Genomic DNA, 14,283 nt, shown 5'->3' with positions numbered 1-14,283 from the left:
CCCAGATGGGAAAACCAGAGAGTTAGAGCTAAGAGTATGAGAGTAACTTGTAGGTGAGAGTAGATGTAGATGAAGTTCCAGAGCCAAGTGAGATGAACAGGGTAAGGGAGGGTGAGTACAACTCTGAGTTTATTGCTTAACCAGCCCCTTCCCTTTCACAATCTGTAGCACATCCACAGCCGGAGCACTTTGGAATGTGCCTACAGGACGCACCTGGTTGCTGGTATTGGCTTCTACCAGCATCTCCTTCTCTATATCCAGTCCCACTACCAGCTGGAACTGCAGTGCTGCATTGACTGGACCCATGTCACTGACCCCCTCATAGGTCAGTGGAACCTGAAAGGTGGACTTGAGCAGGTTCTCATGCTTCTACCTCTGGCCTTATCCCTCAGGGTTCATGTAGCTTGTGACCCAGCCAGGCAGAGAGAGTTCTAGCAGAACTACATACAAATGGTTTATGAAGTTTGGTTTTATCCAGAAAATCATATGAGTTAGTGTAAAGATCTTAAGGAAAGAGAGAGGCCTGGGATTGTGGACTGAGGCAGAGGGAGGGACGGAAAGACCTAGAGTAGGTCTGGCACTGGAAGGTGGTGTGAATAACATTTCTTCTCTTCTCCCAGTTGAATTTGGCCAGCACCGTTTCTTTTGACTTTAGAAATTATTTCCCAATGTTTGATGAAAATATTGAAATCTTTAGATATGTTGGGAAAATTGTGGACAGTCTTTCAAGATAGTGCAAGTTCCTTTTCTACCAGCTGAGGTACTGGCAACTATAATTTTAACTCCTTTTCTAGTTGGTAAATTTTCTCTTCAGTTCAGCCATCCTTTAGAGCTCCTTCCCCAAGCTCTCTCTGCTTTCTCTGTCCCCTCTATTACCAAGACAGACATTCTGGGTCAGAGATGGAGGTTGTGTCCTTGTCACCACATGGAAGAATTCTGTGATCAGAAGCAGAGCACCTGTGTTTTATGCATTTAAAAACATCTAGGCCGGGCATGGTGGCTCATGCCTATAATCCCAGCACTTTGAGAGGCCAAGGCAAGTGATCACCTGAGATCAGGAGTTCGAGACCAGCCTAGTCAACATGATGAAACTCCGTCTCTATTAAAAATATAAAAATTAACTGGGCATGGTGGTGTGCACCTGTAATCCCAGCTACTCAGAAGGCTGAGGCAGGAGCATCGTCTGAACCCGTTAGGTGGAGGTTGCAGTGAGCCAAGATCACACCACTGCACTCCAGTCAGGGTGACAGAGTGAGACTCTGTCTCAAAAAAAAACAAAAAACAAAAAAAACCTCTAGGCCAGAGGTGGTGGCTCATGCCTGTAATCCCAGCACTTTGGGAGGCCAAGGCAGGAGGATTGCTTAAGGCCAGGAATTCAGGACCAGCCTGGGCAACATAGTGAGATCCTACATAATCTCTAAAAAAAAAAAAATAATTTAATTGGGCATGGTGGTGCATGCATGTTGTCCTAGCTACTTGGAAAGCTGAGGCAGGAGGATCACTGAAGCCCAGGAGTTCGAGGGTGCCGTGAGCCATGATTTCATCACCGGTATTCCAGCCGGGGGCAATTCAGCAAGACCTTCTGTCCAAAAAAAAAAGGCCACCACATTATCTAAAAACAAAGACAAGATTATTCTGGGACCATGTTCATAGGTTACCAGATAGCTAGAGGGGTCCACAGCTTTGAAAAAAAATATCACTTCAAAAAGTTACTTCCCCAAACCACTTTAGTTTTTGTCTTCACTGATGTTTTCTCCATTCAGCCAGCTGAGAAGTATCTATAGAAAACATTAGGAATGGCTGTTCCAAATGGAAGCAACACACCCGAGAGAGGCAGTAAGAAGGAATGGATAAGAGGACAGTCTCTGGAGCCTTTTGTATCCTAGCTCTGCTGCTTAGCAGCTGTGTGACTGATTTCCTCAACTGTAAAATGGGAGTAATAAGAGTAACCTCATAGGGTTGCTGTGAGGATTAAGTCAATACTGTAGAATGCTTAGACAAGTTTCTGGCACATGAGAAAACTGCCTCCCAAAGATCTCAAGCTCTCTGAAGTTACCAGGCAGTTTCTTGGAAGGGAGAGGTAGGTGAGTGCTCAGGCATATTTAGCTTTGGCCATCAGCAGCCTCAGGCAGGGCAAGCCCACTTTTCTCTTTCGTGGGCACACTCTCCAATAGGCTGCCTTCTCTGTGAATCTCCACTAGGAGCATCTACCTTGGCGTCATTCACATTTCTTTCTTTTTTTTCTTTTTTCAATTTTGTCGTCATCATTGTTTTGGTTTTGTTTTTTTTTTTTTAATTGGCATCATTCACCTTTCATTCTTGGGCAAGTTAGTTTCCCATATTTACCCAAAACCTTTTACCTTTATGTGTGTAACTTCTACCCAAGACACTTATGACCCTCTTCATACTTGAAGCTCATCCTTCCTCCTTTCTGGAAGCCTTCCTGTGATGACCTTCCTGCAAGGTGCCATCCTAGGTTGAGGGCCCTAGCCCTCCTCTTCCAGTTCCTTCCTTTCCTATGAATGAATCTGCCTATAAGTTTCTGAGTCCCTGTGTGTGGCCACCTGTGATCCTCTGTGTCTCTCCCTGTGTCCTGGATGAGTGTCTCTCTGCCCTGGAAGACAAGTTCCAAGACAGGCCCTGGATTCTTAGTCTCTACATCTCGGAGAGTTATTTCCCCATAGGTGCAGGGAGGCAGAAGAATGGGCTCATAAATCTCTTTCTCTTTGTCTCATAGGATGCAAGAAGCCAGTGTCTGCCTCAGGGAAGGAGATGGATTGGGCACAGATGGCATGTCACCGATGTCTAGTGTACCTGGGGGATTTGTGTAAGAATTTGCACCTTTCATTTTCTCAGTTTTGGGTTACAGGACAGGCCCAGGCTGCTTCAGTTGTTGGTAACACCCATTACATGGTTGGAGAGCAGGAGGGATAGTTTGGCCTCTGAGAACTTTTTTTCCCTCCCATCTGTTTCAGTGATCCCTTCTTTTCACTGCCCTTCCATGAGTCAGAGAGGATCAGTGAATACAGGAAAAAGGGAAATGTCTTTGAGCTTTGAGCAAATGAAGATAATAATTCTCTTTCAGTAGTGGGTTGGGAAGATTATAATTTGATATTTTTCTTCTTTGAGTGTTCCTTTTTTTTTTTTTTCTTTTATCTTTATGGACTCCTGGATAAGTAGCAACTTCAGCACAGGAATTGAAATTAGACAGCAAGGAGGACTTACCTTCCTAACAGATGTTTCTAAGGATGGAAAAGTACTCTTTTGCTTTATGGCCCCTGGGGCCTCTCGTCCTGATAAGACAGTGGTTTCTCATTAGGCTGTTGGTGTGTGGCTCTGGGTGCATTATCTCTTACTGACCTGGGTCTCCTATCCCTGCCTCCAGCCCACTCCTGGACCCCTCATGAGCAATGTGTGCAGAGAGTCAGCTGTTTCATATTTGGTGGACCAGAGTATCATTAGTAATGTCTTCCCTGTGGAATTGAGCATTTGCATTTCAGAACTAAATATCAGAGGTCTTTGCAAGCATGTATGTGTGCTGCAGCTCCCCTTCATTGGGAAGAGATTATCAAGAAGAGCCTGTTCAGGCTGGGTGTGGTGGCACGCTTCTGTAGTCCCAGCTACTTGGGAGGCTGAGGCAGGAGAATCATTTGAACCCAGGAGTTGGAGACCAGCCTGGGTGACAGCAAGACCCCATCTCTAAAAGAAAAAACAAAAGAAAACAACAAAAAAAGAGCTTATTTACTTCACAAACACTATTCTTTACATTTTGAACCTACCAGCAAGGAAGAGAGTTGAACAATTTGCCCATAGTCATGCAGATTTAGGACTGTGCCAGAGACCCCAGCAACCTGCCTCCTAGCTCAGGTACCTTCCTTCCAGGCTCTTGTTACAGCTCTCAGAGTGGACTCCCAGATGTGGGGGAGGGTTTTCTGAAACAAAATCATCGAGTTTCCCTTCCTTTTCTCTCTTGTGCAGCACGGTATCAGAATGAATTAGCTGGCGTAGATACTGAGCTGCTAGCCGAGAGATTTTACTACCAAGCCCTGTCAGTAGCTCCTCAGATTGGTAAGTTGTCCCCAACTTGGGCCTCCCAATCCAGTAGGATTTTCCTAGGGAAGATGTTGTGGAGATGGCAGGCAGTTCATACTCATTTTCCCCAGCTCCTCTTCATTCTCAGCTCTCTCATACTTCACCTCATTTATACCTTTTCCCTCTTGTAACACACTCGGAAAATGGTGGAAGGGGAAGATAAATGGGAAAGTCTTGAACTAAGAAGGAGTGAGGCAGAGTAGAAGGAAAAGAGAAGATGGCTTTCCTCTCCCCGAGGTCTCTTGTGGAAAGAGGAGCACAATGAAATAGAGCGTAAGACTCTATTATAGAGAGAGATGGGGATTTGCATGTAGGAACAAGCACTCAGAGCTGAGATAGAGGAGAGGGCTCCGTGGAGTTCCATCAACCTTGGAGGAGCCATAGTGGAAGCCAGAGGAATGGTACTTCATCAATTCAGGTAATGCCTGGCACACCAGGCGGGAACAAGCTGATGGATAAAAGAAGATGTCAGTAATCCCCTAGAGGAACAAGATTAAGCTGCTAATCACCTGAGACACCAGTGTTGCCTGCAGACCCAGCTGTTCTCCCCACAAGTTCTCTGATGCTTAGCATTGCTTGGGCCTGGCAGCTTTGAATGAGTATTGTGGCCTTAGATTGCATGAATTCTCTTTCTCCCTAGGAATGCCCTTCAATCAGCTGGGCACCCTGGCAGGCAGCAAGTACTATAATGTGGAAGCCATGTATTGTTACCTGCGGTGGTGAGTATTTGCCAGCTCTTTTTCCAACCCTGTTTTTTTGTGTGCATATTATTCCAGCTTTGTTTTCCTTCTTCCCTTCCTCCGTCCTCTAGCTTGTGGCTGAGATAGGGGAATGCTAAGATTGAAGGGTCCCTCCGTCCAGGGGGACTCTGACACAGCCCTGCTGCTTTTCACATAACCGCTGGAGCTGTAGGCACTTGGGCAGCTAAAATAGTTATTTACTATCTTATGCAAAATACAAGATTGCTGTTTTCTTGAAGAAGGAAATAAATTTAATACAGTTAGTAAAATGTTACCAAAGTGGCTTCTGACAAGATCATGAGAATTCTAGAGTGTGTTAATGTGGTAATATATGTGGAGGGACCGGCAGGGTGGGTCACTGCTTCCCTGGGTCTGACTCTTAGCTGTTAGAATAAAAAACATTTTTGTCAGGGCCTGGTAGCTCACACCTGTAATCCTAGCACTTTGAGAGGCTGAGGCAGGCGGATCACCTGAGGTTAGAAATTCGAGACCAGCCTGGCCAACATGGCAAAACCCCATCTCTACTAAAAATACAAAAATTAGCTGGCTGTGGTGGTGAGCGCCTCTAATCCTAGCTACTTGGGAGGCTGAGGCAGGAAAATCACTTGAACCCAGGAGGCAGAGATTGCAGTGAGCCAAGATCATGCCACTGCACTCCAGCCTGGGCAACAGAGCAAGACTCCATCTCAAAAAAAAAAAAAAAAATTTTTTTTCAGGGCACCCAGAATTGGTTAAGCTTAGGGTATTGAGTCACTGTACAAGTCACCGTAACAAGAGCACATGAGACTGAGAGGTAAACCAGAATACTTTACCTGGAATGCTTTTAAGTTATACCGAGAAATAAATTGCTCATTCTCAGAAGAAGTTATGTAATAAGCTTGGGCTTCAAGCAAAAGGAGTAGGGTGGTCTTCATAGCTTAAGTGGTTAAAGTATATCCAATCCGAATAGTAAAGTAATCAGATAATAAAGTACAAAATAGTAACATACTAATTGTACCTCATAATTCCATATGCCATGGTTTCTGGTTCACCTGGCCAAGGTGACCTAGTCCCTGTGTTCAGTTTAGCTTGTTGGGAGTCCCTGTCCTTGTCTAGATAAGTGCAGGCTGGCCTTCTATACTTGCACCACCACGTCCATTCATTCTTAAGTATCATTACTAGGTTTATAACCTGGTGTATCTTTCCCATGTCTTTTTTTTTTTTTTTTTTTTGAGATGGAGTTTCAAGCTTGATGCCCACACTGGAGTGCAGTGGCATGATCTCAGCTCACTGCAACCTCTGCCTCCTGGGTTCAAGTGATTCTCCTGCCCCAGCCTCCCAAGTAGCTAGGATTACAGGCATGCACCACCACACCTGGCTAATTTTGTATTTTTAGTAGAGACAGGGTTTCTGCATGTTGGTCAGGCTGGTCTCGAACTCCCAACCTCAGGTGAGCCGCCCTCCTTGGCCTCCCAAAGTGTTGGGATTACAGGTGTGAGCCACTGCGCCTGGCTGTATTTTTTCCATTTCCTTTTCTTTTTTTTTTTTTTTTTTTGAGACGGAGACTTGCTGCTCTGTCGCCCAGGCTGGAGTGCAGTGACACGATCTCCACTCACTGCAAGCTCCACCGCCTCCCGGGTTAACGCCATTCTCCTGCCTCAGCCTCCCTAGAAGCTGGGACTACAGGCACCTGCCACCACGCCCAGCTAATTTTTTTGTATTTTCAGTAGAGACGGGGTTTCACCGTGTTCGCCAGGATGGTCTCGATTTCCTGACCTCGTGATCCGCCTGCCTTGACCTCCCAAAGTGCTGGGATTACAGGCGTGAGCCACCGCGCCCGGCCTGTTTTTCCCATTTCTTAAATGCTTCCAGAGAATGATCTCCCTTACTTGTCCTGGGTCCCTCATCACACTCTTAAGCATGATTTAGGGTGGGTCAGTTCCAAAAGAGAGCCAGGCATATCCAAGTTTGGGAGGTGCCCACTAAGGGCATACCTGACTCTGCTAAAACAATTCTCTCTCATGGTTTATGGGTTAGACATTTGGGCAGGGCTCAGTTGGGCAATCCGCCTTCTCCCAGTGGCATTGTTTAGGGTTAGTCATTGGTATTCAGCTGATCGGAAGGTCTAATATGTCTGAAGAGTTGACTCATTTGGCCCCTCTCCTTCTCTGTGTGGTCTTAGGACCATATGTGGTATCTTCCACAGGGTAGAAGAACTTCTTATGTAGTGGCTCAAGGCTCCAACAGTGAACAATGACTTAAGAGACTTGGAAGTTGTTACTTCAGTAATATTCTCTTGGTCATAGCCCTTCCTCCCGCAGCCCCCTGCAAGATTTAAGGGGAGGAGATAGAGACCACATTTCTCAGTGGAAGGAGTGTCAGATAATTTGTGGCTATCTTTAATTCACCACAGATATTGGTTTCTTCTATTTTATACCTCACTTTTTATAATTGAAAACATGTTTTTAAGAAACAAGACACAAAATGTCATGAGTGTTAAAGTCATTGGGGTTTTTTTTTTTTCTTTTTTTTTTTTTTGAGACAGAGTCTTGCCCTGTCGCCTAGGCTGATGTGCAATGGTGCGATCTCAGCTCACTGCAGTCTCCACCTCCTGGGTTCAGGTGATTCTCCTGCCTCAGCCTTCTGAGTAGTTGGGATTACAGGTGCATGCCACCATGCCCGGCTAATTTTTTTTTTTTTTGAGACGGAGTCTTGTACTGTCGCCCAGGCTGGAGTGCAGTAGTGCGATCTTGGCTCACTGCAAGCTCCACCTCCTGGGTTCATGTCATTCTCCTGCCTTAGCCTCCCAAGTAGCAGGGACTACAGGTGCCTACCAACATGCCTGGGTAATTTTTTGTATTTTTAGTAGAGACGGGGTCTCACCGTGTTAGCCACGATGGTCTTGACCTCCTGACCTCATGATCCGCCTGCCTCGGCCTCCCAAAGTGCTGGGATTACAGGCGTGAGCCACTGTGCCTGGCTGTGTGTGTGTGTGTGTGTTTTTTTTTTTTTAAGTAAGATTGGGTTGAGGGCTGGGTATAGTGTCTCACACTTGTAATCCCAGGACTTTTGGAGGTTGAGGGTCATTTGAGTCCGGGAGTTTAAAGCCAAGCCTGGTCAACATAGTGAGACCCCATCTCTACAAAAGAAAAGTTAAAAAATTAGGTGGGGCTGGGCTTGGTGGCTCATGCCTATAATCCCAGCACTTTGGGAGGTTGAGGCAGGTGAATCACCTGAGGTCAGGAGTTTGAGACCAGCCTGGCCAACATGGTGAAACTCCATCTCTACTGAAAATACAAAAATGAGCCAGGCGTGGTGGCAGGCACCTGTAATCCCAGCTACTTGAGAGATTCAGGCACGAGAATTGCTTGAACCCGGGAGGCGGAGGTTGCAGTAAGCCGAGATCGTGCCATTGCACTCCAGCCTGTGTGATAGAGTGAGACTCAGTTTCAAAAAATAAAAAGACAGGCGGGGCTCAGTGGCTCACGCCTGTAATCCCAGCACTTTGGGAGGCCGAGGCGGGCGGATCACGAGGTTGGGCGATTGAGACCATCCTGGCTAACACGGTGAAACCCCGTCTCTACTAAAATACAAAACAGTCGGGAGGCTGAGGCAGGAGAATGGCCTAAACTCGGGAGGCGGAACTTGCAGTGAGCTGAGATCCGACCACTGCACTCCAGCCTGGGCGACAGAACGAGACTCCATCTCAAAAAAAAAAAAAAAAGCCGGGTGCAGTGGCTCACGCCTGTAATCCCAGCACTTTGGGAGGCCGAGGCGGGCGGATCACGAGGTCAGGAGATCAAGACCATCCTGGCGAACATGGTGAAACCCCGTCTCTACTAAAAATACAAAAAAATTAGCCGGGCGTGGTGGCGGGCGCCTGTAGCCCCAGCTACTGGGGAGGCTGAGGCAGGAGAATGGCGTGAACTCGGGAGGTGGAGCTTGCAGTGAGCCGAGATCACGCCACTGCACTCCAGCCTGGGCGACAGAGCGAGACTCCGTCTCAAAAAAGAAAAAAAAAGAAAAAATAAATAAATAAAAATAAAAAGACAGTGGGATTGAGGACTTTTCTCTACCACGTACTAACTGTGTGACCTTGGTGGGTGTGCTTGTTCTCTCACAGTCTCTGTGTCCTCATTTGTGAATGTGGACAATATTAGAATACATTGCCTCTCACAGTGGGTGCTCAGTACATGTTTGTGTTTGCATGTTGGGAGGATTAACTGAAATAGTACATGTAAATATCCTTGCAGATAGTAAATGCGTGTTAAATGCTATCCATTATAAAGTATTCTATGCTTAAAAATAGATGAAAAATAGTGTATTTCAGGGATGGTAATAACTAAGTTTGTAACAGGGTGGGATTGATATTCTTCTTTCTAGATACAAAGGAGAATAAGACATCCTTTTTTTCTCTGACTAATCTAGAAGTTATGTGTGTGTGTGTGATCAGGAAAGCTAGCTCATGAGCCTTTTACCCTGAGTATGTACATGGAAGCTGAGGCTGGGAGCAGCCTGTATTTACTAGTAACATTGTTTCCTAAAGCCCCAGCAGAGTAACATATCCTCCCCTGGCCAAGACTCAATAGCTCACCTCTCTCCTACAGCATCCAGTCAGAAGTGTCCTTTGAGGGGGCCTATGGGAACCTCAAGCGGCTGTATGATAAGGCAGCCAAAATGTACCACCAACTGAAGAAGTGTGAGACTCGGAAACTGTCTCCCGGCAAAAAGCGGTGAGTGGGGCCTGTGAGGTGGAGGGGGTTTTTCTGCAGTTGGTGCAGTAGGACCATAGGGACTGTGGGGCCATTCAGCATTTACTTTGGGCTCTTCTCATTTCAGATGTAAAGACATTAAAAGGTTGCTAGTGAACTTTATGTATCTGCAAAGCCTCCTACAGCCCAAAAGCAGGTGAGTGGAAGACAGCATGAACCCAAACTGTCCTGTGAGCCCCAGCCATGATACTTTACAGAAGGAGCCTTGAAAAGGGTGGACTGTCGAGTTCTGCCCTCATTTGGAACATCCGTAGCCAATTTGTCTTTTCTTGGCATTCCTCACTGTTTCTCCCAAGAGTCCTGTGCCCATCCTTCTCCCAGCAGCTCTCTGGCACAGAATAGGTGCTTAGAAGATGTTGAAGAGGGAATGGCTGAATGGGAAGCCTATTCACATCCCTTCCCCTGTTTTAGTTGCTGTGGAGATCAATCCAGCACTGCCCTTCCCTGCTGTGCTCTCAGGTCTCCCCTGCAGCATCCCATAGTCCTTTCTCTGAATCTTGTATTCCCTGCTCTTCTCCTTCCCCAGCCCCCACCACTGACCTCCCCTGTTACTCCTGCCCCTCTGTAGCTCCATGGACTCAGAGCTGACCTCACTTTGCCAGTCAGTCCTGGAGGACTTCAACCTCTGCCTCTTCTACCTGCCCTCCTCACCCAACCTCAGCCTGGCCAGTGAGGATGAGGAGGAGTATGAGAGTGGATATGCTTTCCTCCCGGACCTTCTTATCTTTCAAATGGTCATCATCTGCCTTATGTGTGTGCACAGCTTGGAGAGAGCAGGTAACCTTCCCTATGTTCCTCTTTTCTCTTCCACTGGGTTCAGGGATCCTCACTCCCCTTTTCTACAGCTCCTTATTCATAAACTTCCTTCCACAAGCAACCTCTTCACTCCTGTGTCACTGCTTGGCTGTGGGCGAGTAAGGGCCAAGGGATCCTAACCTAAAGGAGCTCCTGGTAATTGAGTACAAGCAACAGCACATTTCCTTCCCCCTTCTCCTTACCACCTCCCATAAATATGCACACCCTTGGCCAGGGCCTATGCAGAGACGAGGGTCAGGATACTTAGTGATGATCCAGACAGAATTTCAGACCTTGCCCTCGGAGGCATTTAGGCAATTCTGGAAGCCTTTCTGGCAGATGTGTATGCAGAGCAAGATTGGGAGGTAAGGAGGGATAGGGCTGGATGTGAAGGTTCTTGAGGTATGGGGAGGAACCTCAAAGCCAGGAAGGATGAGGTGGGACAAAAGGATATGCTTATCTGAAGGAGCACAAGGTGAGATGTTACATTCTAGATTATGGAAGGAATAATAGGACACGTACAGTGCCTCATGCCTGTAATCCCAGCACTTTGGGAGGCTGAGGCGGGCTGATTGCTTGAGCCCAGGAGTTCAAGACCCAGCCTGGACAACATAGTGAGACCCTTGTCTCTAAAAAGTTTAAAAAAAAAAAAAAATCTTTGATGAGTAGTTGGATCCTTGGAAGAGTTGAGAACAAATGAGATGTAGTTGGAATTAATGGTGCCTGCTCCCCATCAGGGCCCTAGGCCCCTAATGCCTGGCTTTCCTAACTTCAGGATCCAAGCAGTACAGTGCAGCCATTGCCTTCACCCTGGCCCTCTTCTCCCACCTCGTCAATCATGTCAACATACGGCTGCAAGCTGAGCTGGAAGAGGGCGAGAATCCTGTCCCGGCATTCCAGAGTGATGGCACAGGTGGGAGAATGGGGGAGATCATCACTATGGAAAGATTGGTGTGGGGCATGGGGATGAAGGAAAGGAACACAGACTTGGGGGGAAGTGGTGTTGGAGAGCACATTCCAGCATCCAGGCTCTACCTGTTCCTCGGGCTCCACCTGACCTTCCTCTTTCCGCAGATGAGCCAGAGTCCAAGGAACCTCTGGAGAAAGAGGAGGAGCCAGATCCTGAGCCTCCTCCTATAGTACCCCAAGTGGGTGAGGGCAGAAAGAGCCGTAAGTTCTCCCGCCTCTCCTGCCTCCGCCGTCGCCGCCACCCACCCAAAGCTGGTGATGACAGTGACCTGAGTGAAGGCTTTGAATCGGACTCAAGCCATGACTCAGCCCGGGCCAGTGAGGGCTCAGACAGTGGCTCTGACAAGAGTCTTGAAGGTGGGGGAACGGCCTTTGATGCTGAAACAGACTCGGAGATGAATAGCCAGGAGTCCCGATCAGACTTGGAAGATATGGAGGAAGAGGAGGGGACACGGTCACCAACCCTGGAGCCCCCTCAGGGCAGATCAGAGGCTCCCGATTCCCTCAATGGCCCACTGGGCCCCAGTGAGGCTAGCATTGCCAGCAATCTACAAGCCATGTCCACCCAGATGTTCCAGACTAAGCGCTGCTTCCGACTGGCCCCCACCTTTAGCAACCTGCTCCTCCAGCCCACCACCGACCCTCATACCTCGGCCAGCCATAGGCCTTGTGTCAATGGGGATGTAGACAAGCCTTCAGAGCCAGGTATTTGGACCACTTCATCATCCTGTTCTGGTCCGCACCTCCATGCCACAGACACTCACCAGAGAGGCCACTTTCCTCTGTATGTGAATGACCTTTCATCTCTACCCTTCCCTTTGGCCCTCTGCCTATGGTGTAGCCCATGAGTTTTTTCCTGAGGATCCGCTCTCCTGTTCACTTCCTTATTCCCAGCTCCCAACCCATTTGTTGGTTTTAATTCTCTTGCACTTCACCCTGCCCTGTGGGTTTGGGGCTTTCCTCCCTACACAATTGCAGCTGCAGCTTCCTTCCCCAGTACCATCTGGTACCCACCGGGGCAGGTGCGTTAGAGTGAGACTTCTCTCTTGAGGATCTTCCCTGCAAAGAGAGTACCCATTTAGTAGCAGCAACTCTTTGTTAAGGCTACCCTGTGTTGTTCTAGGGTGGTGTTTTATTTAACCTTCATAGCAGTCCTGTGGTATAAGAATTGTCATCCCTACTCTAGGCTGTCTTTTACTTCCAAAGTTTTTTTATTGTTTTTTTTTTAAAGACAGGGTCTTACCCTATCGCTGAGACTGGAGTGCAGTGGCGTGATCTTGGCTCACCGCAACCACTGCCTCCCAGGCTCAAGCGATTCTCCTGCCTCAGCCGTCTGAGTAGTTGGGATGACAGGCATGCGCCATCACGCCTGGCTAATTTGTGTGTTTGTAATATATATATATGAAAAATATATAATATATAATATATATTATATATATGAAAAATATATAAAATATGTAATATATAATATATATAACATATATAATATACATAAAAAATATATTATATATATTATATATATATTTTTTGGAGACAGAGTCTCACTCTGTTGCCCAGGCTGGAGTGCAGCAGCACGATCTAGGCTCACTGCAGCCTCCGCCTCCTAGGTTCAAGTGATTCTTCTGCCTCAGCCTCCCAAGTAGCTGGGACTACAGGCGTGTGCCACCATGCCCGGCTAATCTTTGTATTTTTAGTAGAGACGGGGTTTCACTATGTTGGCCAGGCTGGTCTCAAACTCCTGACCTTAGGTGATCTGCCTGCCTCGGCCTCCCAAAGTGGTGGGATTACAGGTGTGAGCCGCCATGCCCAGCCTCTCCACACTTTTTTTTTTTGAGACAGAGTCTCACTCTGTCACCCAGGCTGGAGTGCAGTGGCCGGATCTCAGCTCACTGCAAGCTCTGCCTCCCGGATTTACGCCATTCTGCTGCCTCAGCCTCCTGAGTAGCTGGGACTACAGGCGCCCACCACCTCGCCCGGCTAGTTTTTTGTATTTTTTAGTAGAGACGGGGTTTCACCGTGTTAGCCAGGATGGTCTCGATCTCCTGACCTCGTGATCCGCCTGTCTCGGCCTCCCAAAGGGCTGGGATTACAGGTTTGAGCCACCGCGCCGGGCCCCCTCCAAACTTCCATACATAGTGTTCTGTCTGTCTGGCACGTGCTTTTCCTCCCTTGCTCCCAGTCTGTCACTTAGCTAATTCTTTTTTTTTTTTTTTTTTTGAGACGGAGTCTTGCTCTGTTGCCCAGGCTGGACTGCAGTGGCCGGATCTCAGCTCACTGCAAGCTCCGCCTCCCGGGTTTACGCCATTCTCCTGCCTCAGCCTCCCGAGCAGCTGGGACTACAGGCGCCCGCCACCTCGCCCGGCTAGATTTTTGTATTTTTTAGTAGAGACGGGGTTTCACCGTGTTAGCCAGGATGGTCTCGATCTCCTGACCTCGTGATCCGCCTGTCTCGGCCTCCCAAAGTGCTGGGATTACAGGCTTGAGCCACCGCGCCTGGCCTCACTTAGCTAATTCTTACTTGCCCCCCTAGATTTTAGCTTAAAAGTCATTCATTTGGTCTGGGACTCCTTCAAGGGTATGTTAGATTTGCTTCCTGCGGCCACCTGCACCTCTGCAGCCTCCAGTCCTTTCCCACTCTGGTGAGGTTGCCTGTTGGTTTGTCTGTCTCCCCAGTTAGAGTCCGAACTGCTTGAGGGCAGGACAGAATATATCTTACTTATTGCTGTATCCCCAGTAACTAACACAGTGCCTGGCACATGGGTGGGACTTAAGAACTATCGAATACTGGGCGCGGTGGCTCAAGCCTGTAATCCCAGCACTTTGGGAGGCCGAGACGGGCGGATCATGAGGTCAGGAGATCGAGACCATCCTGGCTAACACAGTGAAACCCCGTCTCTACTAAAAAATACAAAAAACTAGCCGGGCGAGGTAGCGGG

The 14,283-nt window shown here is 47.9% G+C and overlaps 1 protein-coding gene across 1 annotated transcript in view; it reads left to right on the top strand.

Moving 5' to 3' along the window:
- SMG5 (SMG5 nonsense mediated mRNA decay factor) overlaps positions 1–14,283 on the top strand; it is a 35,822-nt gene that overhangs the window by 6,302 nt on the left and 15,237 nt on the right. The window contains exons 4-12 of the mRNA XM_050752881.1: positions 169–325; positions 2,738–2,827; positions 3,979–4,068; positions 4,733–4,811; positions 9,419–9,544; positions 9,651–9,719; positions 10,152–10,360; positions 11,154–11,291; positions 11,453–12,052. Coding sequence (XP_050608838.1) covers positions 169–325; positions 2,738–2,827; positions 3,979–4,068; positions 4,733–4,811; positions 9,419–9,544; positions 9,651–9,719; positions 10,152–10,360; positions 11,154–11,291; positions 11,453–12,052 — 1,558 coding nt within the window. The remainder of the gene's footprint in view (positions 1–168; positions 326–2,737; positions 2,828–3,978; positions 4,069–4,732; positions 4,812–9,418; positions 9,545–9,650; positions 9,720–10,151; positions 10,361–11,153; positions 11,292–11,452; positions 12,053–14,283) is intronic.

Source organism: Macaca thibetana, chromosome 1 (assembly GCF_024542745.1).
Source record: "Macaca thibetana thibetana isolate TM-01 chromosome 1, ASM2454274v1, whole genome shotgun sequence".
Lineage (NCBI taxonomy): Eukaryota > Metazoa > Chordata > Mammalia > Primates > Cercopithecidae > Macaca > Macaca thibetana.
The sequence above is the reverse complement of the archived record's forward strand: the minus strand, read 5'-3'. Positions and strand labels throughout refer to the sequence as shown.